This window comes from Aquarana catesbeiana, linkage group LG07 (genome assembly GCF_042186555.1).
Source record: "Aquarana catesbeiana isolate 2022-GZ linkage group LG07, ASM4218655v1, whole genome shotgun sequence".
In the NCBI taxonomy this organism is placed as follows: Eukaryota; Metazoa; Chordata; class Amphibia; order Anura; family Ranidae; genus Aquarana; species Aquarana catesbeiana.
This window is the reverse complement of record NC_133330.1, coordinates 89,426,354-89,453,027: the sequence shown is the minus strand read 5'-3', so window position 1 is coordinate 89,453,027 and position 26,674 is coordinate 89,426,354. Positions and strand designations below refer to the sequence as shown.

Here is a 26,674-nt window from a genome sequence, read left to right as displayed (position 1 = left end):
TCACGGGGCGGATCATCACAGATCCATCCCGTGTGAAAGGACCCTTATGAAATGTGTGTTTTGTTTTTTGTTTCTTTTTGGGATATTTTTGTTTCAATTTATAATATCTGTATTTATCTTACCCATTATTAAAATGTTTCACCATATACAATCCACACACACAGGTGGAACAATTGGTTAACAGGGAATTCTGCAAGTCAAAGGTACATTATGAATAATGATGCTAAAATCAGGATTCCAAAAGGACATGTGTAACACATATACACAATATTTATTTTCCAGGTGGTATGGTAAAGAGGATTGCGTCAAGGTCATATGCCGTTAAATTGGAGTTTTATATTTAAAATTAAGTGTATGTTTTGTCATTTGCTCTTTAGTGTAAAAATGTCCCCTACAGTGATGACAGGCCCTCTTCACAGTCCTGTACTTCTGGTGCTATCTGCTATAGGGGTTAACTTCCTCAGCTCTAACATTACAGTACCTTGAAAAAATCCCAACAGCTGATCACCCCTTTCTGTCCTGTCCTGCATTCACAAAAGTCCTTAGATTGTTTTCACAGAATGCAACACATTCTGAGAATGGAGGAGAGGATCCTGTCTTTCATCTGAATCCCCCCCATGTGTTGCATTCTGTGAAAACAATGCAAAGACTTTTCTGAATAGAGGACAGAAAGGGGTGAGCGGCCTTCGAGACTTCTTCAATGGCTGAGTGTATTTCCTAAAGCCTCTCACCGACCACATTCAAACCTCTAAACTGGTTTGAATCTTATTGTTGGCTGTGACTTATTAGTAGACGTGGCCTCATGCATGCTTCTGTTTTTTTGCTAAAGCCCCTGAACTCAACTCAGTAAAAGCCTATGGGGTAGATTTACTAAAGACAAAGTGCATTTGTACTCTGCAAGTGCAGTTGCTCCAAAGCTTAGTAAATGAACAGTAACTCTGATGGCTTCCATAATCCAATCATGCGCAAGCAAAAATGCTGTTTTTTTATTTTCCTTGGAAGTGATTGGGTATTCTTTGCAGAGTGAAGCTTTACCTTATTTACTAGGTCCTGGAGCAACTGCACTGGAGACCGCATCCATCTTCGCCTGTCTTCCTTCTGGGCTCACGGACTCTGGTTGTGTGACTAGCCGGAGCCACATGACGTCACTCCCACGCATGCGCATGGGAGCCTTATTATAGGCTTACCTATAGGTACAAATAATCCATGGAAGTTTACTTCCTCTTTAACAATGCTTTTCTCTTGTCAGGAGGAACAGTGTTTATAATAAACCAGTGTGTATGAAGCCTAAGGCTGGGTTCACACTATCTTCGCATGTGGCTCACAACAGGGGTCCAGCGCATCCCCGTTCACTGTTTCAGGTCTTATTTCAGCCCAAATTTTTGGCTGAATTCGGACCTGAAAAGGACCAAAAGACACACAGAGCTCCTGTGCAAATTCGCACTGGAGGTGCAGCAGAGATATGTGAACCAGCTCCATAGAGAGCCAGTCAAAATCGCCTGCTATACGAATTGGATGCGGGGAACAATAGTGCAATAGTGTGAACCCGGCCTAAGGTGGTCTGGTGCAATACAACAATGCCTGGATAGAAAACTGAACTCCTCAAGAGCAAGAGGCTATACTCTCCAAATGTGTTTCATGATTCAGTGTTTAATTTTGACTAGAGAGCAAATTTAGGTTTGTATCTTAAATAAAAATGATTTTACCCTTGATACAGTATATAACGGCTTGTAATATTGCTTCTGGAAATAACTGCCAATATCACAGAAGAAGCTGTTGATCAAAAACCACGACCAAGCAATTTGAGAGAAAGCAGTTTTAACAGAAAATAATTCTGCAGATAAAGCACAAAACCATCCATTCAACAAATCCAATATGTTAAGAGGCCACAGTGTGTAATATATATTATTAACCTAACCTTAGTGCTAGCACAGGTCAGGGTCCTGAACAGTAGCTGATGTGGAATTTCATGTGATAAGTCATTGTTTAATCATGCAGTGATAGCAGGACAAACACAAACCTATGAGGTGAGCTATCAGGTCTGCTCCTGTGGCCTAAGGCGCCTTTCACAGGGACGGCTGTTCTGCCGCAGGTAAAAGCATATAATATGTTCTGTGAAATTCAAGACTCCAGGCACTGCAATCAGCTACATTTGTACAGTTAGATTACCTGCGTTTAGCTGCGTTTAGCTGCGTTTACGTGCGGCTGAGTTTAGCTGCATTTGGAACATTCTTGACATTTCTGATGTGCTTCCTGTTGCTTTTCTTGTATGTATTCTGCTACATGTCTTTTATAAAAAAAAATCCTGTTAAGTGTATAATAATTGGTTTGTGTGATCACGAACATATGTACGCAGATGATCATTGGGACAGATGATTTCACTGGGACATATATGGGGGGCAGGTGTTTTTACTGTGTGGGGACATGTGTGGGGACATGTGTGTGGTGACACTGTTGTGGGGACACTATTTTGGAGACATTGTGTGGGGACACTGGGCAGGTGATCAGTGTGTAAAAAGCTGTAATCACCGTCCGGCTGCAATGATCCGCTCTCCTCTCCTCACTGACAACTTCCGTGTGAGGAGAAGAGAACTGATCGCCTAGCAACCGACTCTCTATTTACGTCACATGATGGCTATGATGGGACACAGCCATCATGTGATTAGGAGGGCCAGTCACAGAGTCCTCCTGCCGATCTGAGATGCGCCGTGTTCGGGTGACACAAGCGAATTGGGATTGCGCTGCTGTGCAGGAAGATCCCGCTCCTTCTGAAGGACTTTCCTGAACGTCCACCCGGCCGTATATGTGCAGTGGCTGGGTGGGAGGTGGTTAAAGAGGAGCTCCAGGCGCCTTCAGAAAAATGAAAAGTCAGCAGCTACAAATACTGTCAGCACCCCAAGCTGATTCTTCAGTCGTCTTCAGGTGCAGGCACCGGCATCTGTAGTAAGGGAAACAGGAAGTAAAGCCATCACAGTTGGTTTCCTACTGCGAATACGTGAGTCGCGCTGCACTTTCTGAATGGTCCCGCCATCTTCTGGGACCTGTGTGTGTCTCAGAAGGCAGGGTTGCCACCTGTCCAGGATTTACCCAGACAGTCCGGGTTTTGAATCATATGTCCATGTTTCAGTCCGCCTGAAACCCAGACACAATATTTAGACAGGAATGTGGCTCAGAACAGGGCCTGATAGGAGGGTGAGGGGGCACTATGCACGCCACATCACTATTCTCTTTGGAGCACCCAAAGGTGTCCCAGGACTTTTACAATCCTATAGTGTATGCTAAAAAAAAATAAAAATTGCCGTGCGCCCCTAAAGTGTTCGAGTTTGGCTTAAAGAAAAAGTGGCAACCCTAGCGGGGGGAGGGGGGAGAGGAGGGGCTGTAAATGTCGTAGATTGCTGATCGTGATCTTACCCGGAAGTTGGAGCGGGTACCTGTCAAAACCAGGTACCAGCCCCCACAAAAAGTGCCAAAATTGGCAATGGAGGGGGGGAGGGTGCAAACAAGTGGAGCTCTGCTTTAACCATTTTAAGACCAGCCGCCGCAGTTGTACTAGGGCAGGCTGGCTCTCCTGGGCAAATCGCCGTCATTACACGTCGGCTGTAGGAGTGTGCCCATGGGTCGGGAGGACTCGATGTCTGCCGGCGATCCGTCATTTATAGTTGAGATAAACTGTATCTCAGCACAAAAAAACTTAAAACGCTACCTAATTCATTTTTAACATTCAAAGCAAACTCACCCATCTATTCATGTCTTCGTGTTTTTGTTTTTCTGTTTTGTTTTTTTTGAGAGATCACTTTGAAAAACACCCCTCTAGCATTTCTAGCTGCAGCCATGTTGAATAAGGGAAGATGATTAATGTAACATTTACTTCCTGGAATCCATCTTTCCTTTGCTCAGGCATGCAGGCAGGAGGATATGCTTAGCTGAGCAAGCCCCTCCTCCAGATGAAAGTAAAACTGCTCATGAAGACTCCTGGGATGTAGGCCAGAAACCAGGAAGCAACTGAGAAAATATACCTTCCTATCTATTTACTAATGTTAACAACATAAGGCATAGCTCCCAACTGTCCCTGATTTCGAAGGACTGTCCCCGATTTGGAGCAATGTCCCTCTGTCCCTCTTTCCTCCTCATTTGTATCCTCATTTTGGTCTGATTTATATAGTTGTATATAAAATGCATGACTTATCTATCAAAAAGTGTTTCCCAGTGCTAAAACCTTTCATCCAATTTCTAAATTGCTGCATTTGTAAATTTTAAAAGCAAATATAAAGGAATAGTATTGGTAAAAAAAAGCACTTGTTGATTTAATAACCTTTTTTTTTGCTTAATTCTCCTTTAAGGGGGTGTGGCAGGGGCGTGTCCTATGCCTACATACATTTGCTAGTAGGTGTCCCTCATTCCCATCTCAAAATGTTGGGAAGTATGACATAAGGATTACAAATAGTTAATGCTGATTAAAAGAGTTTAGTTCCACTTTAGGGTAGTATCACATTGTATTAAATGTAAGTGTATGTATGAGCCAATTTTTTATTTTATTTTTGAAGTATGGAAGGGTTAAAGCTCCTGTCAGGTTCTTTTTTGTCATCTGCGTGTAGCGCTTACCCCCGTAGCAGTGGCTGATTCAATTTGGGTCTTTGCCGTCACCCCCTTACCTGTTTTTCCACCATACACGGGACTTAGAGTCTGTATTAGGCCTTACGCCCACCAATGTATGCACCAGTCACTTAGTTCTGTTTCCAATACTTTATTGCAAAACTTTTAAAGAAGTAGCAGTTAGGAGGTAGAAAAGGAGTTGCAGGAGGGTTCAGATACCTTATGCAGATCACTGAGGAATTTGAGATCCTGAAGACAAACACACCTTCAGTCACCAGATCTTGCCCACCCGGATAGGCCTCTCGCACTGACCTAGCAGCCGGAATGGCGCACGGACAAAAAGTCTCTGCCACAGACTTGAGAAGAACAAAATGATTGAACAATCCTCTGCCACAGGATTTAGTATTAGTTGTACGATCCTCTGCCACAGGAATTAGTATTAGTTGCACAATCCTCTGCCACAGGATTTAGTATTAGTTGTACGATCCTCTGCCACAGGAATTAGTATTAGTTGCACAATCCTCTGCCACAGGATTTAGTATTAGTTGAACGATCCTCTGCCACGGGATTTAGTATTAGTTGCATGATTACACAGTACCAGAACCTTTAAGCCGACCCGGCAGTACTGTGAGGCAGGTTAGTTAAGTATAGGTGTGTCCTCCAAGTAAGTTACCATGCCCTCCCGAGAGACCAGCCTTCATCCTGGCTCTCTCCAGCAAGGGTCCTCCCCTGGATTTCCTCAGCTTGGCTTCTTCTTAACAGGCAATACAGCCTAAGGACCACCTCTGCGGTGGTAGGCCCCAGACAGGCTTCTGGGCCTACTTGTAGTCACATAGCCTCAGGCCAACGTGGCCCAGAGGCAGGAGAAAAGTCACCACATACCTTAGACCAGGAGGGCCAGGAGGTAAGAGAGAAAAGAAAATGGCGTCTGCCTCTTAAGTACCCTCTCCCAGATAGCACAGCGGTGGACCACACCCACTGGGCTGTTTCCAAGAAAGAAGAGCACTCAATACACTTTAGCCTGTTGCTCTTCCAACACTGGCCTGTGGTGACAACGACACCTACAGACAACAATGTGGAACTACATGTAACACATCCAATGCTGGAACAGAAGCTAATTTAGCCACAGATTAAATCTGAACTGTGTACAGAACAGATAACCCCCTAAATTTATATGCAAGCGCCTAATCAACAGGAGCAGGTGCGTAGGGGAAAATTGTTTCACTTTCATTCCTAGAAACTCAACAGGAAGTAAGAGGAAATCTCCCAAAAGTAAGAAGTCCTGTCTTAGGGTTCCCTCACTTTGGCAGTTTTAAGAGTGCCAGAGCACGGTTCACCACCTTGTTGCTCCAAACCATACCCAGGAACTGTTAGGTGTACCATGCCAAAGACCACTTGGGAGAGGTGGTCCCAGGTGAGGTTCACTTGTGGTCTGGTACAATTCCCTTCAGTGTGAGTGCAAAATACACATGAGCCTAGAAATCTCTATAGAAAACTGAGCACAGAAGCAGGGACCACTGTGGTCTGGATGATGCCAGTGTGCCTGAGAACACTTATTTTAAAGCATAGTGTAAGTGCAGTTCAGCAGGGGATAACTGCAAATAGTTAACTGCTTGTTAAGTCTAGGGGAGAGGAAAAGCATTTTAAAGCAGATCTTCACCCTCAATATGATGTTGTCTCCTCTCCACCCCTCCTTCCCTCCGCTGTGAAAATTGGGATTTTTCTTTTTTTTCATTTTTTTTTAAAATGAGAAATCCCTGGTCTACCCTACCCCCATGCACGTCACTCACCAGGGTGAATGAAGTGCACTTTGTCCACTGTGCCTCCTGGGATATGTACATCACATATCTCCAGAGGCATAGTCCTTCATTGAGAAAGGAGGAGAGGGGTGGGCCTAGCGGCGCATCATTGGGAGAGCAGCCGGCTGAACCCGGACAACTTGGCAGCTTCCTGATGGCATCATGCTAGAGAATGGTGATGTGGAACTGAGTGGGGGACAGAAGAGAAACAGATCACAGCAGGACAACACTAGATCTGCTGGACAGGTTAGTACCTTAACTGTGCAGGACCTGAAACTAGGTAAGCAGGGGTTAAAAAGAAAGGGGATGAGGGTGAAGATCCACTTTTACTTACCTGATCCTCTGGCAGATGGCACTTCCCCATATTCTGGTGGTGGACTATCCCTTGGCATCATCATGTCCAATGCAAGGTTGATGATGTAAGGACCTTAGACCACTGGAGCCGAGATGACACTGTGGAGACTGGTCTAGCGGCACAGAGGACTGGAGAACCTGGTAAGTAAATATTCAAGTCCCCTAGACCTAAACGAGCAATTAACTCTTGTAGTGTGAGCGCAGGCCCACTGCAAGGTATAATTTTTACGTTTCTGAAAAGTTGAGCTTTAGGTAGATCTACAATTATTTTCAACTATATCATATAATTGTTTATTCTTATACGGTATATTGTAGTTAATGCATTTTCATTGCATAATAGCAGGGCACAATTGGATTTCCCCATGGCCTGTTTATTCCTGCTCTACAGCAGTATTTCATGTGAGCATATACTGTAACCATATCTGTCCCAAAGTGGTCAATCCCTTTGAGTTCTATTTATTTATTTTTTTTTTAACTTTAAAAAAAAAAAGCGCTTTCATTTTCTTGCACGATTCTTTGTGTTTGCTCGATAAGATGCCATAATTGTTAGTCACAAGATATTTTAGTCATTCACTAAAATGCCAGCCTTGTCTGTGTCCCTGACCAGTCATCAGGGTCATTCTATCAAAGTGTGCTTGTGTTACTTTGGTCACAAATGACTGCAGAAACAATGATTTTTTATTTATTTTTTTACTTTACAAAAATAATCTGAAAGAAGGACTATAATGGTTTTTGATCTATTGTATTTAGAGACTCTTTTAAATGTTTCTGAACAAACATTTAGACTCCTTTCACACTGGGGCCGCAGCCTCGTTCATGGTAAAGCGCCGCTCATTGCAACTGCGCTTTACCGCTGTTTTAGTGGCACTTTTCGGCTGCTAGCGGGCCGCTTTTAACCCTAAAGAAGGGGTCTAAAACTCCCGTGTTGCAGCGCTTCCAATGTGCTTTTCAGGCACTTCGGAAAGCGCTGCCCATTGATTCCAATGGGCAGGGAGTTTTGGGAGCGTTAAATACAGCGCTCCTAACCTGCCCCAAAGATGCTTCTTGCAGGATGTTTCTGAACGTTTCGCAAGCGCATCGCCCGAGTGTGAAAGGTCACACTTGAATGAATGAGAGGCAGTTTTCAAACGCTTAGCAGAGGCTATTTCCAGCGCTAGAGCACCGGAAAACACCCCAGTGTGAAAGGGGTCTTAAGGTTACATTTATATTACTTGCATTGTATAATTTAACATTTACATTTTTCTTGACCCATGTGTGATGCGCACTTAGGTACACCAAATTAAATACATAGTTTATTTGCCTATGTTGATGGGGATTTGCAACATCTGCAGGAACAGTAAAAAAACGCAAATTGTGATTTGTCACAGGAATGTCGCAATTATTGCACCTTATATACTAATATGTGTACCACATGTAGCGCAGATATTGGACCTCCTCCCAATGTCACTTGGAGGTGGGAAAGGGCAGACTGCAGGCTCTCTATGCTGAGTATCTGGAAGGACATTCACGAGAGGAAGCAGGCAGCGGGCAGGTCTATGCTGCTCTGCTGTCTGCCCTTCTCTCTCCCTCCAGCAATTACTGATTGCGGGGTTGAGAGGAGAAGAAAATATACAGTGGGCTGCTATAGCTCGTTGTATGACTTCCTGTACAGTGATAGCACACCAGGTGTGTACTGTCAGTGTACAATATGCACCTAATAAACAATCTAGTATTAAAGCACAGTAGTAGAGACAGAACTATTTATGCTATCTAAAATCCATTCTCATAGTCATACCTCAGTTTTCCTGTTACAGCAGTTGTTTAGGTTGTCTTAATGTGACTGTGCAGTCTAGTAGGCACTAGAAAAGATCACCGGTTCTCAGTAAGTGGGACTTTACCCATAACAACTTGATAAAAAATAATGTTATTTAAAAAGGAACATATATTCCACATTAATAATGATGTTACCAAAATTAGTGTGTGTTGTAAATTGTCTCCAGGATTGTTTCCTTTTTCTTATTGCTGAAGGCTCCCATTTTGCTGAAGCCCAGAGCCCCTGAACAGCAGTAAATCTTTAAGCTGTCAGCAGATTGGCCTCTACATTTTCGGCACAGTGCCAAAAAATAGAGAGCAACTGAGCATGTGCAGAGCCGGGTGAGACCGTGTATTACGGATTTTACACAGTACAGACACTTATTTTTAATGTTTTACATATCTATACCTGAAAAAGGGGCCAGCATGAAATGATCTAGAATTACTTCATTTTAAGACTAAAGTTCCACTTTAACACAGATTTGGTCAGACACAACCCCTTCCCTAGTTTGCAATATAAGCCTGTGTGAGGAAGCTTGTGCAGAGGGCTGTGGCTGTTACTCAGCTATGCCAGCCCTGAGCACTGCACTGTCAGAGTAGGAAGCATAATTTTAAAGCATTTCCAAACCAAAATAAGTCACAAATAATAACATGCAGGGGAACAACACCCTAAGTAGAATTAAAAACGCTTAATACTTTAATTGGGCTTTAAATAAACTGATTTTATTGATTGCAGAATCATTTTTATATTTGTATATATACAATCTTTTTTGTTTTTTGTTTTTTTAGGTTGGACAGATAGCTTTGGCTATTTTCATCTTGATGCATAATACCGAATTAAGAACCGGAATTAATTTGCATCTACACGTCCTTGCATTCTCAAGTCTACTTACCATCTTCAGTGATCATAAGATAATAAATAGGATACTACATGGTCTTCCCTGAGGCATTGCCTGAAGGCTCTACACATCTGTGATATCATTATTTGAGATTTTCCCTTGCATAGGGAACACACACAAGATATATAGACAAAACCCTGACCAACAAGGTGAAAAAAAAAATCCTTGAAGTATCTCGTCAATGGGCCTTTGAAAAGTGAGACTTGTCACTGAAGACAATGCTATAGAAATTCTTTGCGTGTTTTTTTTTTTGGTCATTCATTTCACATCATTAAACAGACACAATGAGTCTGGGCAGCCTTCCAGTTATAAAAAACCTGGTTTCTCGGTCCAGGCGGGAACGGGTGTCACTGACAACAGATATGATTAGCCCTCCTCTAGGTGACTTCCGACACACTATGCATGTTGGTAGAAAAGGTGAAGTCTTTGGAGATACCTCATTTCTCAGCAACTGTCGTGAGAAACAAAGACATAATCGTTGGAGCTATATAACCAAGAAACTCCGCCAGGCTAGATGGATGTCACCTGAACCCCAATCCCCTGGGCATCCCACATCACCTCCACCCCCTCCTATCTCCCCCATCATCAAGAATGCTGTGTCCTTGCCACTTCTCAACAAACGTAATTGGGATGATGAAAGAGATGGAAGCTCAGAAGAAGCTTGGAATTGTATCTCAGAGACAAGCAGCCCTTACGGTATGTTAAAGATCCAAATGAAAATGTAACTTAGTTATTTAAAAAAGTAGTGTGATATTTCCGTTCTGGGTAAATACCAGTGATTTATATTACACATCACATTCTTACATCTCTTGGTGACACCAACGAATAGAATTATGCTCCTCAGTTCTCAACTCCACCCACCTGCTTTGACTAATAAGAAACTTGCCCACTCTAACCTTAGCTGTAAAGCAGTTCCTACATGCAGTAGGTGTTTAAATTATGTAGCAATTAGCAGGTTGACTAAAGTTGTAACCCTGCTTGTAGTTAGCCCTTCTTCCTGAAAACAACCACTTCATGCTGCATATGTTCACTATGGCCACCTTCATTCCTGTGAGTAAGTCATAGGTTTAGTGACCACCACAGTCGTCTATGAATACGGCATTTCCATAAGAATGAATGACTCTGCATGTGCATGCGCAGTAAGGAGCAGCTGTTTAGAGGAGAAAGGGTTTGCTGCTCTGGGTAGGGCCGCTCAGTGAAGAAAGTTGGATGTGGGCTTTAAAAAAAAATTAAATAAACAGGTTTATACTGGAACTGCACAGAGTGGCTCTGAAACTCCTTTTCCCGGGCCCCCTGCTGGCACTCTGGGCTCCTCCTCTCGGGCAAGTGTCCCCATAGAAAACTTTCTATGGGGCATTTGTGCAAGCTCACTTCCGTGCCCCGTTGTCTGCTTCTATAGACACAGAAAGTGGGACTTGGCCCTGCCCACACTCCCTCATCACTGGCTTTGATTGACAGCAGTGGAAGTGAGACCAGGAAGTGAGGCGAGAGGAGAGCTGCAGACTGGTACATTATGGACTCGTTTACACTTGCTTCAAAATGTGGCATTGGGAATGCTTTTTAAAGCACTCTAAATGCCAATCAAAGCACCTGTCACTACAAAAAATGGTTACCTTACAGTCCTGTTCTCACATTATGGTTGCTTTGCTTTGCTTCAAAAACTATACCCCATGTTGCTTTCTTGGTGCTCCAAAGCTTCCATAGAAGTATATGACAAAGCTCGCATACAGCACCTGAAGCTTTTAAGGGACTGTTATTCAGCATCAGCTTCGCTTTGTTTCGGAGGTATGAGTTTTTCTAGGATGCACTGGGAAACCAACAAGTGAATCGCAAAGATGTTAATATATGAATATATGAATGAATTTATTCTGGAAGTGCCTAAAGCAGACGTCACATCTAGCGTGCAGTGTCGAGCAGCAGCAAGGTGAGCGGGGTCCAGACTGGAGCAGAACAACTAGCAGACGGCACACATGGTGTGCAACCTGGGAACACTATAGCAGAAGGTGAGCAGGGGAGATAGGACTGGGTGGCAGAGGATCAGCAGAGCTGGAGGACCAGAGTAGGAGGAACTAGCAGATGTCACACATGGAGAGCAGCGTGGGAGCAATATAGCGGAAGGTGAACAGGTACCAGAGAGAAAGGAGGACAGCAAACCAGGGGATCAGCAGAGCTGGGGGTTACTACTGGGTAGGGGATCAGAAGAGCTGGGGGTTACTAATGAGCAGGGGATCATCAAAGCTGGGGCGCTACTGAATGGGGATCTGCTGAACGAGGGTACTAATAAGCTGGGAATCTGTTGAACGAGGGTACCAATAAGCACGGGATCTGCTGAGTGAGGATACTGCTGAGCTGGGGGTTCTACTGGGCCCTTTTAAAACAAATAGAAAATCAACACACATACAATTTGCCAAGCTTCATTAAAATTAAAAAAAAAAACATATTCAAAGCATTAAAAACACATAAAAAAAAAAAAAAAAAAAAAAGATGTTGAAGCGGTCGGCCATTTATGAGCCCTAAAAGGGGGGGTTGAGGGGGCAATACTGATACCTAAACAATTTTTTAAAATGTTAGGCTTTGTAACCACTTTAAGTTACAGAGTTTGTAAACTCTCATTTTTTTTTTAATAAAAATAACAAACGTGTCATACTTACCTCCACTGAGCAGTTCATTTTGCACGGAGTGGCCCCGATCGTCCTCTTCTGGGGTACCCCGGCGGTGCTGGTAGCTCCTCCCCGTAACAGGTGTCTACGTTGGAGAATCGCTCTCTTTGGTGGACACCCATGCGGACGTGCTCCCGAGTCCTGCTTGTGCGTGTATTCACACAGAAAGCGGGACTCGGCCCCACCCCCAGATGCTCGTATCTTTGGATTTGATTGACAGCAGCTGGAGACAATGGCTGTGCTGCTATCAATCTATCCAATCAAGAGCTGAGACAACGGGCAGAGAGGAAGAGCGCGTCTCCGTCGAGTGAACAAATGGGCTTAGGTGAGTAAAACAGGGGACTGGGGGGCTGGACAGTGTCAGACTTGTTTTCACCTTAATGCATACAATGCATTAAGGTGAAAAAACACAAGGGTTTACAACCCCTTTAAGTATTTATCCTAGTGGGATGCACTCAGGAGGGTGAGGTATGTTATTTAAGAACACTTGTACAATGAGTAAATGGTCACTCATTCACCTTTGTGCGCAAGCAAATGCTTGGATGTGCGGTGACACCAGGGGGCAGTATGCAAGCGCCTCCTGGCCACATAAACGCCTTGTTCATGCTGAACGGCCCTCTGTGCCCATGTGAATGAGGCTTAACGTACTATATAAAATGTTAGTATAAGTTACGAAAAAAAGCACAGAAAACTTTAAAGCTCTAAGTGTATATGTAGGTGTATGGTCACTAGGTATCAGGTATACTCATATTGCTGGGAATATATATCAAAGGACAATACGTCCTTCTTCAAACGTATTTAGAAATTATTTCTCTTTATTACATTACATATTGTTCCTATTATGTTGCCTATATACAGAAATGTCTGAAACTTATACTGCATGTACAGTTTGAATTACGATCTTAAAGAAGAATCACTACAAACATGTCTGTAGTTTCTGAAGGCTTAGCTCTAAGCATAAATAATTAAAAATGTCAATTGCTTTATCTGGAAGAGCTAACGATATGCAAATGAGCTAATCTTGTGAAGCAGACCACCAGAGTACTGTGTTAATAATCTGATGTATGTTAGTAAGTATGTATGAGCTGTGTTGTCTTCATAACTACCCAGCCACTGACAGAGATCAGAGATGACATTTCCAGGAGTAGGAGTGGACGTGATTCAGCTTCTTTCTATAATCTTTCAAATGAGACAGGGAAGACGTTATCATTTTTTCATAGAAAGATTTTTTTTTTTATTGCAATTCTTCTATGTTATTGGTTTTTTTTTTTTAGATGCATATAGTACATAGCAGGTTTATTCTCCAACGTTCAACCCGCATTATAACATAGATGTGTTAACTAAGCAGCTACAACATAAAAAGCAACACAGGCAATAATTCATACCAGTGTTAGGGCTTGTTCGCATGTGCCTCAGCCCTTGCCGTCCTCTAAAAAGCAATTCACGATGGATCACTTTTCAGTGGAGTTTGACATGCGGTGAGGAGGTGATTTTTAACTACTCACCACCCGTTTTAACCCTGTAAATGCAGGACGGTAATGACACAAGTCGATGCACTTAAATGGGTCACGTTTGGCAGCGGGACCGCCCGCTGAAAGTGATGTGTTTTTTCATTTTTGCCTTCTTTAATTGGGCAGCTGGCAGGTGGTAAAACTGTGACTCAACTGCCTGCTGAGCATCTGTGTGAATAAGCCCTTACTTCCTTCCCTGGTGGTTGTTAACATCAAACTATCTAATAATGTTAAAAGCAGATATAAATCCAAAATATCAAAAATGTGCAGAACCAAAAATGCATTGCAAAACATGAAGCTATTTTATATTTTTAAAGTAAACTTTGAAAACGACTTTTTTCATAGGGTTTTATAGTAGTCACTTCATTGCTTGCTGAGATTACAAGTCTAAATAGGTAGTTTTTATAAATAAAGCTAAAGAACAGCTAAAAATCATACAGCTGTTATGCCCCGTACACACGGTCGGACATTGATCGGACATTCCGACAACAAAATCCATGGATTTTTTCTGACGGATGTTGGCTCGAACTTGTTTTGCATACACACGGTCACACAAAGTTGTTGGGAAAATCCGATCGTTCTGAACGTGGTGACGTAAAACATGTACATCGGGACTATAAACAGGGCAATAGCCAATAATTTGTTTCTTAATTTATTCTGAGCATGTGTGGCACTTTGTGCGTCGGATTTGTGTACACACGATCGGAATTTCCGACAACGGATTTTGTTGTCGGAAAATTTTATAGCATGCTCTCAAACTTTGTGTGTCGGAAATTCCGATGGAAAATGTGTGATGGAGCCTACACACGGTCGGAATTTCCGACAACAAGGTCCTATCACACATTTTCCATCGGAAAATCCTATTGTGTGTACAGGGCATTAGAGTTTTTAGATGCAACATATTAAAATATAGTTTTTAGGTTTACATACACTTGTGGCTCATTTACACTTGTGGCTATTTGTACCTCCCCTTGGCTGCCTCCGCAACTTAGCACAGCAGCTGGACAGGGTTATACACATGCCACAGCTAGGGTTGCCATCTGTCCGGGATTCACCTGGACAGTTCGGGTTTTGACTTTTGTATCCGGGTTTCAGACAGACTGAAACCCAGACATATTATTCAAATTGGGCTGTGGCTCCCCAAGTAACCAAGATAGTCACACACAAATCTGTTGCCATCCTGGAGCTGTTGGTCAGCTGTCTGGGGGCAGGACGATCATGTCAGCAAGAGAAATTTGGCTACACCCACTGTTCGCCAAGGCATGCTATGCGCATCACATTACTACTCTCTTTGGAGCACCCAAATGTGCCCCAGGTCACTAAAGTGTTCGTATTTGGCTTGAAAAAAAGGTGGCAACCCCAGCCCCAGCTGAGATGCCTTTCTTTTCGGCAAAAATGATACCCCTGTCCTATTTGCTGGGCAATACCGCTGCTAAAGGTGGCCCATTCAAGTGGATGGGGCCGTGCCACAATTTCAAGTCACACGCTAGGCTCAACATTGTGGAGAGATATGACTATTTAAAAAACCCACTTGGCTGTCAAAAAAAACCCAGACTTTCATGTGGTAGCAGTATCACCTCCTGAATGCCTGTTAGCCAATCTATGCTCTCTGAAAAACAGTCCACTGCAGATTGCTTTTCAGAGCCTGCCACAAGTGTAAACGAGCCCTTAACCACTTCAGCCCCGGACCATTTTGCTGGCCAAAGACCAGAGCACTTTTTGCGATTTGGCACTGCGTCGCTTTAACTGACAATTGCGCGGTCGTGCGATGTGGCTCCCAAACAAAATTGACCTCTTTTTTTCCCACAAATAGAGCTTTCTTTTGGTGGTATTTGATCACCTCTGCGGTTTTTATTTTTGCGCAATAAACAAAAAAATAGCGCCAATTTTGAAAAAAACGCATTCTTTTTTGCTTTTTGCTATAATAAATCTCCCCCAAAAATATATAAAAAAATATTTTTTTCCTTAGTTTAAGCCGATACCTATTCTTCTACATATTTTTGGTAAAAAAAATCGCAATAAGCGTATTGATTGGTTTGCGCAAAAGTTATAGCGTTACAAAATAGGGGATAGTTGTATGGCATTTTTATTAACTTTTTTTTACTAGTAATGGCAGCGATCAGCGATTTTTATCGTGACTGCGACATTATGGCGGACTGGTCGGACAATTTTGGCGCGATTTTGGGACTATTCACATTTATACAGCGATCAGTGCGGTTAAAATTGCATTGATTACTGTGTAAATGTGACTGACAGTGAAGGGGTTAACACTAGGTGGTGCTGTAGGGGGTTAAGTGTGTCCTAGGGATGTGTTCCAACTGTAGGGGGGATGGGCTAGCTGTGACACATCACTGATCACTGCTCCCGATCACAGGGAGCAGAGATCAGTGACACTGTCACTTGGCAGAACGGGGAGATGCTTGTTTACATTAGCATCTCCCCGTTCTTCCTCTCCGTGAGACGTTTGCAGGTATCCCTGTGGACATCGAGTCCGTGGGAACCGCGACCCAACTCACGGAGCTCCCGGCCAGCGCGCGCACGTGATGGCACGGCGGCAAATTCAAAGGGACATACAGGTACGCCCATTTGCCCAGCTGTGCCATTCTGCCGATGTACATCAGCATGCGCCGGGAACCGGTTAAAGATTCACTAGGTGAGTTGCCTAGGTGAAGCCTTGGAAAATGTGGGAAGAGTGTCCGGAACTGTTACATTTGCAGAAATGTATAAAATACGAAGTGTCTACATTTAGCTAAGATATTAGATTTCATGGCTAGACATATATGTAGAGTTCTACTGCAAAGTCTTTGGAATGCCATAGGATAAACACTCCACTTGTCCATGTAGAGAGCACTGTAAAGTGTATGATACTTTCTGTGTCAAAGCTAATGCAAGTCAATCACACAGGCTGAATGGAAGAGATCTAACAACGTGGATGGAAAAATCTCCCTTATTGTATTGAAATAACCCAAGCACCTGCAGCTGTCTGAATACCTGAACAGTGACTGCATCTGATTCTTCACCCAACTGCTCAATTTTCAATTGAAGTTTGCCAACACGGCCACCTCAAATCAGCAGGAAACAGCCAAAATTTGAGTTGTGTATGACCATCTTTACAAGTGATTGTAAAGTCGTGTTTTTTTCTCTATAAAAATAACAAACATGTAATACTTACCTCCTCTGTGCAGTGGATTTGCACAGAGCATCCCAGGATCCTCCTCTTCTCGGTAACCTCTTTGCCACTCCTGGCCCCTCCCTCCTATCAAGTACCCCCACAGCAAGCAGCTTGCTATGGGGGCACCCGAGGCGAGTCACAGCTCCCTGTGTCCATTCAGACACAGAGCCGTGGCCCAGCCAGGCCCCCTCTCTCTCCTTATTGGCTAACTGACTTTGATTGACAGCAGCAGGAGCCAATGGTGCCACTGCTGTGTCTCAGCCAATCAGGAGGGAGAGTCTGGGACAGCTGAGACACTCGTGGACATTGCTGGACAGAGATTGGTCAGGTAAGCATTAGGGGGCTGCACACAAAAGGCTTTTTTTTTTTTTAAAGGGTATAATTTTTTTTTTGTTTACATACAAGCAAACAAACAAATACAAAATGCATATGTAGTATTATCAGAGCAAACAGTGCTCAATCAACAATGAAATATAGTTACAGGTATCCAGTTAGTGAGTACAGATTAATAAATGATTTTCATTGTAACCTTCTAAGTTCCAGTATGACAACAGAGAATTAACTAATATTTTTCAAGAACTCAAGGAGCAGGAGGTATTGTGCGGTCATAGCTAACCCAGGGATTCCAAATCTTATGAAATTTTTTTGGGCATCCTCTGGCCTCATATGTTAATTTGTAAAGAGGTATAGCTTGATTGATTCAATTGAGCCAGAATGATACAGTAGGTGAGGATTGGGATTTCCAATGCATAGTTATCGTTTTCTTTGCATAAAACAGGATAATTCGTAGATAGGTTTGTACATTCTTAGATATCCCTTCATCGTCTATATATCCTAACAGACATCTCAAGGGATCACAGATGTTAGGTAACTGAGTGAGGGAGCTGATAAGGGCCGTGACCCCCTGACCAGAATTTCCTGATCGGTGGGCACTCCCACATTAAATGGAAAAAAGTGCCATCAGCCATGCCACATCAGGAACATGTTGCGGAGGGTAGTCTCTTTAATCTATAGAGTAAACAAGGACTAAAGTAGGACCTGTATAGTAATTTTGTTTGAATGACTTTATCTCTGGAAGAGATAACAGATGATACCTGGAAGGGGAGCACTTCCTGCCAAATATCCTCCATCGCTCTGGTATGTCAGAGCGCCATTTATTTTCTGTGGTGCTAATCCTAGTTGTCGTGGTATGAAGAAGAGTTTTGTATGAGAGGGATCAGTCAATATACGTTCGATTGGGGAGGGATGCATATCGATGTTTTCGAAGGCCAAATTGTGTCGCAGCGGTATGGCCTATCTGCAAATATTGGAAATAGGCCATAGGAGGAAGGCCATAATCCCTGCAAAAGTTAGCAAAGGACCGAAAAGTATTTACTATAAATAAATGGGAGATCAGTCTAATGCCGCGTACACACGGTTGGACTTTCTGGCATACTTGGTCCGGCGGACCAGAGTCCGCCGCACAATCCGACCGTGTGTAGGCTCCGGCGGACTTTTTTTTCCCCAAAAGTCCGCCGTACCTAGATTTAAAGCATGCTTCAAATCTTAGTCCGCCGGACTCAGTTCCTGACGGAAAGCCCGTTCATCTGCATGCGTCTGTATGCTGGTCCGACGGACCAGATATGACGCAAGGGCAGAGTACTGCATCTCGCGCTCGCTGCAATAGGAAAAACAAATTTTCCTATTGTGGCGAGTGCGGGGCATCCCAGGCCCTTAGGTCTGGTATGGATTTTAAGGGGAACCCCCCTACGCCAAAAAAAATCCATACCAGACCCCGATCCGGGCACGCAGCCCGGCCGGTCAGGAAAGGGGGTGGGGACGAGCGAGCGCCCCCCCCTCCTGAACCGTACCAGGCCGCATGCCCTCACCATGGGGGGGTGGGTGCTTTGAGGGAGGGGGGAGCCCTACGGGCCCCCCCACCACAAAGCACCTTGTCCCCTTGTTGATGAGGACAAGGGCCTCTTCCCGACAACCCTGGCCGTTGGTTGTGGGTCTGCGGGCGGGGAGCTTATCGGAATCCGGGAGCCCCCTATAATAAGAGGAGCCCAAGATCCCGGCCCCCCACCCTTGGTGAATGAGTATGGGGTACATGGTACCCCTACCCATATACCTAGGGAAAAAGTGTCAATAATAAAACACACTACACAAGTTTTTGAAGTAATTTATTAGACAGCTCCGGGGTGGGTCTTCTTCCGGCTTCGGGGGTCTTCTTCCGACTTCGGGGGTCCCTCCGGTTCCTCTTCTTCTGGCGTCCGGTTGGTTCTTCTCCGCTCCCTCTGGCCTCTTCTCCCGGTGTTCGAGTTCTTCTGCCAGCTCCTCCGCTGTCTTCATGCCGCCCTTTTGCCAGCGGAGGTCCGGACTTCTGGCCTCTGGCTTCTGGGCTTCTGGGCTTCTTGTCTTCTTCCCATGTTGACACGACAGTCTCTCCGGCTGGAATGCTCTCTGAGAGCTCCGATGTGACTTACATAGGCGGAGACTCAGTCCCCTTATGCCGTCACAGACCCTGGGCATGCTGGGACTGTGACGTTTTAGGGGGCGTGGTCACCGGGTGATGTTGACTTCCTTTTCTAGTCCCGTCGTACCCGAGTCACGTTCAAAATGAACGAACTTGTCCGTGTGTGGGCAAGTCCGTTCATTCTGAAAGTCCGCCGTAACTCCGGCGAAAGTCCGTCGGAAAGACAGGCGGACCTATCCTGCCGGAAAGTCCGGTCATGTGTAGGCAAGTCCGTCCGTTCAAAAAGTCCGCCGGAAAGTCCGGCGGGAAGAACGTCGGACCAAGTATGCCGGAAAGTCCGCTTGTGTGTACGCGGCATAACTCCTTTCTTGAACCAGAACCCACCGTCTGTTCTACGGAAGAATTGTGGTAGACTCGGGTTTCCCCATAGTGGAGCGTTAGGTGAATACGTAGTATGTGTATTGGACGGTAGTAGCTTCGAAAGCTTGAATATCCGTAGGGTCATAAATAGAAATTTCCTCCCGTCCCCTAGTGGATAGGCGATGTACTAGATTCTGGAGAGATTCATAGGAGGTGAGGATGGCCGCCTCCAATGCTGTAGCCACATTGTTCTCCTCGGGGTAGAACCACCAATGGGCATGGGCCAATTGTGAGGCCAAATAATACATTTGGAGGCAAGGGAGTGCCAATCCCCCCTCCAAAAGTGGTAACTGTAACGTATCTTTTGCTATTCTAGCTACACCTCCCCCCACATAAATTTAGCAAGAATTGTGTCAATTTCTTTGAATTTGCTTTTGGGAATGTATATTGGGAAGTTACTCAGAATATATAAAAAGCATGGTAAAAAGATCATTTTAAAAATATTTATTCTACCCAGCACTGTCAGGGGAAGATTGGCCCAAGTTTTAAGCATGTTCCTCATTCTACTGATGAGTAGATCTAGATTAATTTTGCGGTATGAGGAGATAGGCCGCTGTATCTCAATACCTACCGAAAGGTATGAACAATTTGTAATGGGCATGAGGGTGGTAGTGTAATTGAGGTGGATTGGTCCAGTATAAACAACAGGGATTTGTCCCAGTTTACCTGAAAGCCAGAAAAGTGCCCAAAGTGCCGAATAAGATCCAGTAGAGTGGGGAGTGATGACTGGGGGTCCGCCAAATATATCCGCATGTCGTCCGCATATAAGGACAACCTTTCTTCTAGGCCCCCAATCGTCAGTCCCACCACCGCCCCACAAGACCTGATCAGCCCTGCCAGTGGCTCTACAAATAGTAGTGGCGACAGAGGGCACCCCTGTCTGCATATCGGAATGGGTCAGAGATAGTTGTGTTGACTATCAATCTAGCTGTAGGTTTGTGATATAATAATTGAACCCATTTAATAAATGTGTTACTGAATCCAAATTTGCCAAGACTTCTTGTACATATGGCCATTCGACCAAATCAAAGGCCTTATTGGCATCCAGGGCTAAAACAGCCCTGGAGCCCATTGAGCCATGAGTGGCCTGCATGTTGGTAAAGAGCCATCGTAGATTAATTGAAGTAGATCTTCCAGGGATAAATCCCATCTGATCCGCTCCAATGACAGTAGTGATAACCGTATTCAATCTTTGGGCAAGTACTTTGGCTAAAATGTTTATATTCGAGTTAATTAGGAAGATCGGTCGGTATGATTTGCAGAGAAAATGGTCCATGTGAGGTTTGGGGATAAGAACAATCAGCGCCTCAGACATAGAAAGTGGTAGCTGTCCTGTCTTCAGGGCATAGTTGTATACCCTGAGTAGATGTGGAATCAGTAGTTCTCTATATTGCATATACCATTCTATGGGGAATACGTCCAACCCTAGTGTCTTATTTCTAGCAAATGACTGGGTGACCTATTTCATCGGTCGTTAAGGGGGCTTCAAGCAATGAAACCTCAGAATCCAGCAATTTTGGAAGTGAGATATCCTGCAAATAATCGTCTAGTTCCAGGATAGTAGAACATAGGTCCTAGTGGAACATAGAGTGGAGTAAAATGTAATAAAAGCCTCCTCTACTTCCTTCATTTGTTCCACTATTATGCCCTCTAAGTTCTTAATTCTGAGGATGGTACGTGGCTGATAGTCAGGCCTAGACAGGTAAGCTAGGAGGCGACTGTTTTTGTCGCCAAATTCGAAGAGAGTCGCTGATTTTGATATAGCAGTTTTTTCTGGGTTTGTTCAAGTAGCACTATGCCTAACTCCCTGGCCTCCCAGACAGCGTGTTTCTCAGGTGTAGGGGATGCAGACCACCTCTGCCACTCGAAGCTCCTCTTCTGCACCCACCAGTCTGGACTGAGACGCCTTGCGAGCCTGCCCTATGGCTGCAGCAAATGAGCCAAGCATGGTAGCCTTGAAGGCATCCCAGACCACAGGGATGGACGCACTTTGTGCATTGGTGGCCCAGTAGGAACGCATATCAGCCGTTCCCCAAACTGTGACAGCCTGGTCCGCTAGCCATAGAGGGCTCAGCCGCCACACGCGAAGGGAGGACGATACTCCCAGAGCCAGGTCCACCGCCTGAAGAATGATCAGACACCGCCCTTGGGAGGTATCTGACATCACTCACAATGCCGAGTAAATCAGAAGATAGCAGACATAAATCAATACGTGACAGTGTACCATGAGAATCAGATTGACAGGAATATTCCCTCCCATCCGCATGTTTCCATCTCCAGGCCTCTACTAGGTCATATTGGGTCAGATAAGTGCCTAGGGGAGTGGGGGGAACAGTAGAGCATCAAAATCTGTCAAGAAAGTTGTCAAGGACCGTATTATAATCTCCAGCTATCAATAAAGGGCCTTCTGCAATTGCTAGGATGGAAGTGAGTACATGATCAAAGAATTGTTTAGTAAAGTGTGGTGGGATTTACAGGCTAGTCACTGTGTATGGTTTACCAAGGAGTTCTAATACCACAATTTTGTAGCAGCCACCGGGGTCTAGCCTAATATGCTTAATAGTAACAGGAGCTGATTTAGCTATGAAGACAAAAGTGCACCTAGAGTACGTGGAATACGTGGAGTGTAGGGCGTAAGCTATCTTCGCCCTTTTTAGAGCCATTACTCTGGAGCCATGGTGATGAGTTTCCTTGAGAAAGATCACATGGGGGTTGTGTCGTGCCAGGTACTCAAACATCAGTGAATGTTTTATCTTGGAGTTAAGCCCCCTAACATTCCATGAGATCACACGTAGTTTAGCCATAATCATACAACATATACCATAAAGAAGAATATATCCTGCATTGCAGTGAGGCTAGCCATATGTTATAAACCTGTGGCCCTGAACTACCATGAGTCACTGAAAACACTGCATAGATGGGCAGGAGTAGCAGTTCTCTTACAGCTGTAGACTGGATACCATGGTGGTTGATCCTGCCAAAAACCATGGAGAAAAAAAGACACAAAAAATAATAGAAAAGTAAGGAACAGTTTCCAAAAACGAGAAACATTCCTAGCCCTCCCAGCCCCCCAACCCTGAACACTTGGGGGCTTTGATCCCAAAAACAAAACCATAGAGCATGGGGGGCATGGTGTAGTTCCATAATCAACACTGTAATCAACACCGCAGTGGGTGGCGATAGAGTTCGCAACAGTTGGGCTCTATCTGTGCCCGCAGTAAATTATGGTAGGTGACCCAGGCCCTACAGGATATGACATTTACCTCAGTAGCATAATAGCAAGAAAATTATTGCGACTGTTACCCAGGACTAGTCATGTCTGGTTAGTGGATGGCAGCAGAAGGTAATGCTTCATCAGGCACTCGGATGAATGGGCAAGCGTTCTCTGTGAATAATAGGTCAGCGAGGAGGGGCTCTCCGTTGCTGGTGTCGCTGATCAGGAGGTCCCAAGATATCCACCCAGTGGGCTGCTTCTTTCGGATCTGTGAAGAAGTAGGCCTTTCCTTTATGAATGATCCTCAGCCGTGCAGGATATAGCATGCTATAGGGTAGTTGGAGGTCTCGCAGTCTCTTTTTGATGGCCAGGAAAGTAGCCCTGTGTTTCTGTGTAGTCACTGAGAAATCAAGGATGATAGTAATTTCATTGCCATTGAAGGATATGCGGCCCTTTGATCGGGCAGCCCTGAAGTGTAGTAGTTTGATGAGCATGGCATGTGGCAGTGCCCCAATAGATGAAGGGCGTAGGGGGAACTCTTTGTGCTCGTTCTATGGTGAATAGTGGAGAGAAGGTGGAGATGCCAAAAGTAGATATCAGCCACCGCTCCATGAAAGCCTCAGGGGCCATGCCCTCTGAACCCTCTGGAAAGCCCAAAAAACGCAGATTATTACGCCTCAGGCAGTCCTCCATTTCTGTTAACTTATCAGTGGTATAATCTTGGGTTAGGCGTAATTCTCTAACAGAGGCCTGTAAAGGATGTGTGTCATCCTCCAAATCACCTATGCGTTGTTCTGCGTTGGTCACTCTATGGCGGAGGTTATGTACATCTTGTTTCAGGAAGGATAGATCTGATCTAATGGAGTCTATGAGTGGTAAGGGAAGCGTGGCTGTGCTGAATAGCCTCCATGATCTGTGTCAGCGTGGGTTCTGCAGGGCCTGTGTCAGCATGGTCAGCGCTGGGGGAGAGATGAACTGTGTCCTCAGGCTGTGAGAACAGCAGCGGATCATCAGGGCTAGAAGCATGGGGGTTTTGTGACTCACCCTTCCCTGGTTTGTGTGGCACTGCTGCGGATGAAGATGAAGGCTTGCTCGCTGTGATCCCGTCCATGAGGCTGGCCAGCGCCATTTTGCTGTGGTTCACACGAGGAGAGCAGCAGCGATATCCTCCAGGGCCGTATTTACCATCTTCGGATGTTCCCAGGGGTCTCAGGAGGGTAAGGAGGCTGGAAGGTTCCCACAGGAGCGATCGGGTCAGCAGGATCAAGCCAGGATAGGAGCGAGACAGGTAAGCTGCTTGCTCACATCCCGGTAGTTGGCCACACCCCATAGAATGCATTAGGATAAAAACCTTATGACTTTACAATCTCTTTAAGTTTTGTACTATAAATTTGTTTGTAGATAAATTTATGGATTATATGTAGATACCTTTGGATTTTTTTTTGGCTGAATTTAGGTCAGGCCATGTTATTCTGTTAATGCAGACCTCAAATATTTATTGATGTGGTGTAAAGAGCAGCTTGGACCCTGTAACTGATGGGTCATGCAGAACAACAACTGTAGGCGTAGTGTAGGCTCAGTTCACAAAACTTTACCACAAAGATAAGGATGTGTATTTTAAACAATGTGACTGTAATTGTCAAACCTCATTGGACTCAACTAACGATAACTGTCATTTATTTAAAAAAAAGATCTTTATTCTGGTCTCTTTACTTTGTGAATTGGCTCTTATATGTTAAATAGCCAGTTATTTTTCTTATTTAAAAAATATTGAACCTAGAGTAGAAGTAGAAGGAACAGCTACATAATAAGCCACCTGATGAAGCAGAACTAAACTGTATCTGAGCCACACAACTAAAAACACTATTTAATTCATTTTTAATATTCAAAGAAAACTCCCCCATCCATCCATGTCTCAATGCTTTATTTTGTTGAGAAATCACTTAGAAAAACATCCCCTAGTTTTTCTAGCCGCAGCCATCTTTATTTTGTTGAGAAATCGCTTAGACAAACACCCCCTAGCCGCAGCCATCTTGAGTAAGGACAGATGATTTATGTAGCATTTACTTCCTGGAATCCATCCGCCCTTAGCTCAGGCAGACATGTGAGTGTGCGTAGCTGAGAGAACCCCTCCTCCCCTCTTCCAGATGAAAGAAAAACAAATGCCAATCCTGGGATTCCTGGGATGTATGACATCATTTTGGCCAAGGCCAGAAACCAGGAAGCAACTGAAGAAATGTAAAAAACAAAAACAAATTAACAAGTACATATAATATACAGTACCTTCCTATCTATTTACTAATGCTAGCAGCATAAGGATTAAAAATAGGTGCTGTTTATTTAGAGAGTAAAGTTCTGCTTTAAATGTTACCTCCCCATTGCTCTTATATTCCCCACAGTCAATTTCTTATAAATCGCCACGTAAATCCTTTTTTTATAAGTTTTTCTATGTAGACACGTGACCACAGCTCTGGATAGTCTGTGTGTCCTGTGGAGGTCAACAATGCTCCTAAATTATTGGTCCACTGGTCACCATCTTATAATCCCTTAGAGCTTTGGTTCCCAACCTGCGGTTTCAAGTTTCGTATTGTCTTCTGTAGCATACCCCAGCCAAAAATGTAACATGTTTACACTCCCTGACCCTCATTTCCTCTATTAGATTTGCAGTTTCTGACAGTCTTCTCAAGCATTACATATATTGAACATTATGTGTGGCTCCCTGGTGATGTAAGGGGCCACATTTTAGCTCATAAATTGACAACCACTGCTATAGAGCAATGACATCATCCCACTGGCATCCATATTGTTAACGGCGTGGTCAACTGGGAGAGAGATCATCACTCACCGGCCGCAGAAAAAGAGGATCGAGCTGGAGCTTTGTGGTTATTTGTCCACATAGAAAAACTGTAGAAAGTGGTATTTCCATGGCAATTTATTGGAAAATGTCTGGTGGGAGTATCAGAGCAGAATCTGAAGGTTTATGGAACTGTAATAGTTTCCTTCCCTAACCTATACGTATGGGCTCCACACACAGTGTGACCTAACTACTCAACATACCCACTGCTACCTAAGGCTGGAAGATTTTGAAGCCTGCAAAGATCCTCCTCTCTTCCGGCAGTGGGGTGCTTCCACCTGCTGGCAAAAAAGTTCAATGAATGCTTAGGCTATAAATGCTATTTATGTAAAGCAAATGCCATTGTCCATACAGATGGCATATGTAAGACGAATAACCCACATCAGCAATTAGTTGGAATGAAACACTCTCTAGAGCAGTGGTTCTCAACTCCTGTCCTCAGGACCCACCAACAGGCCAGGTTTGCAAGATAACTGAAATACATCACAGGTGATATCATTTGGTGCTCAGTGATTGCAGTATTCTGGTCTGCATCTCCCCAAGGTAATACTTAAAATCTGGCCTGTTAGTGGGTCCTGAGGACGGGAGTTGAGAACCACTAGAGGTTGCTCTAGAGGCTCACATTCTGGGTTTAGGAGTTAAACCGAGACATGAGTTTAGAATGTTTCTGTGGTGCCCCAAGGAGTCTGATTTTAACATTTCAGAGTATCTTGTGTTTATTAACTGTCTGACTTTAGAGTAGATTTCATAGCACTTGTCTCTTGTAAATTTATTTTACATCAATTAAAGTCAACCTGTCAGGTTCTAAGCATTGTCAAATTTACCAAGCTGCTGAAGTGCAGGCACCTTGTACTAAAAGCTGCATTACATTTCAGGTTGGTTTCTGTGTCCCTGTGGCGCCCTAGGATTCCAGGCCCAAGACATATACAGGAACTTAAAGTGGCACAGGGTT

The 26,674-nt window shown here is 44.2% G+C and overlaps 1 protein-coding gene across 3 annotated transcripts in view; it reads left to right on the top strand.

Moving 5' to 3' along the window:
• The window catches only part of LOC141103162 (cdc42 effector protein 1-like), a 77,270-nt gene that overhangs the window by 38,416 nt on the left and 12,180 nt on the right, over nucleotides 1-26,674 (top strand). For all 3 annotated transcript variants that reach the window (XR_012235259.1, XM_073592469.1, XM_073592470.1), the window contains one exon: nucleotides 9,327-10,132. Coding sequence is in view for 2 of the 3 variants with exons in the window: in XM_073592469.1 (XP_073448570.1) it covers nucleotides 9,721-10,132 (412 nt within the window). In the remaining variant the exon portion in view is untranslated. The remainder of the gene's footprint in view (nucleotides 1-9,326; nucleotides 10,133-26,674) is intronic.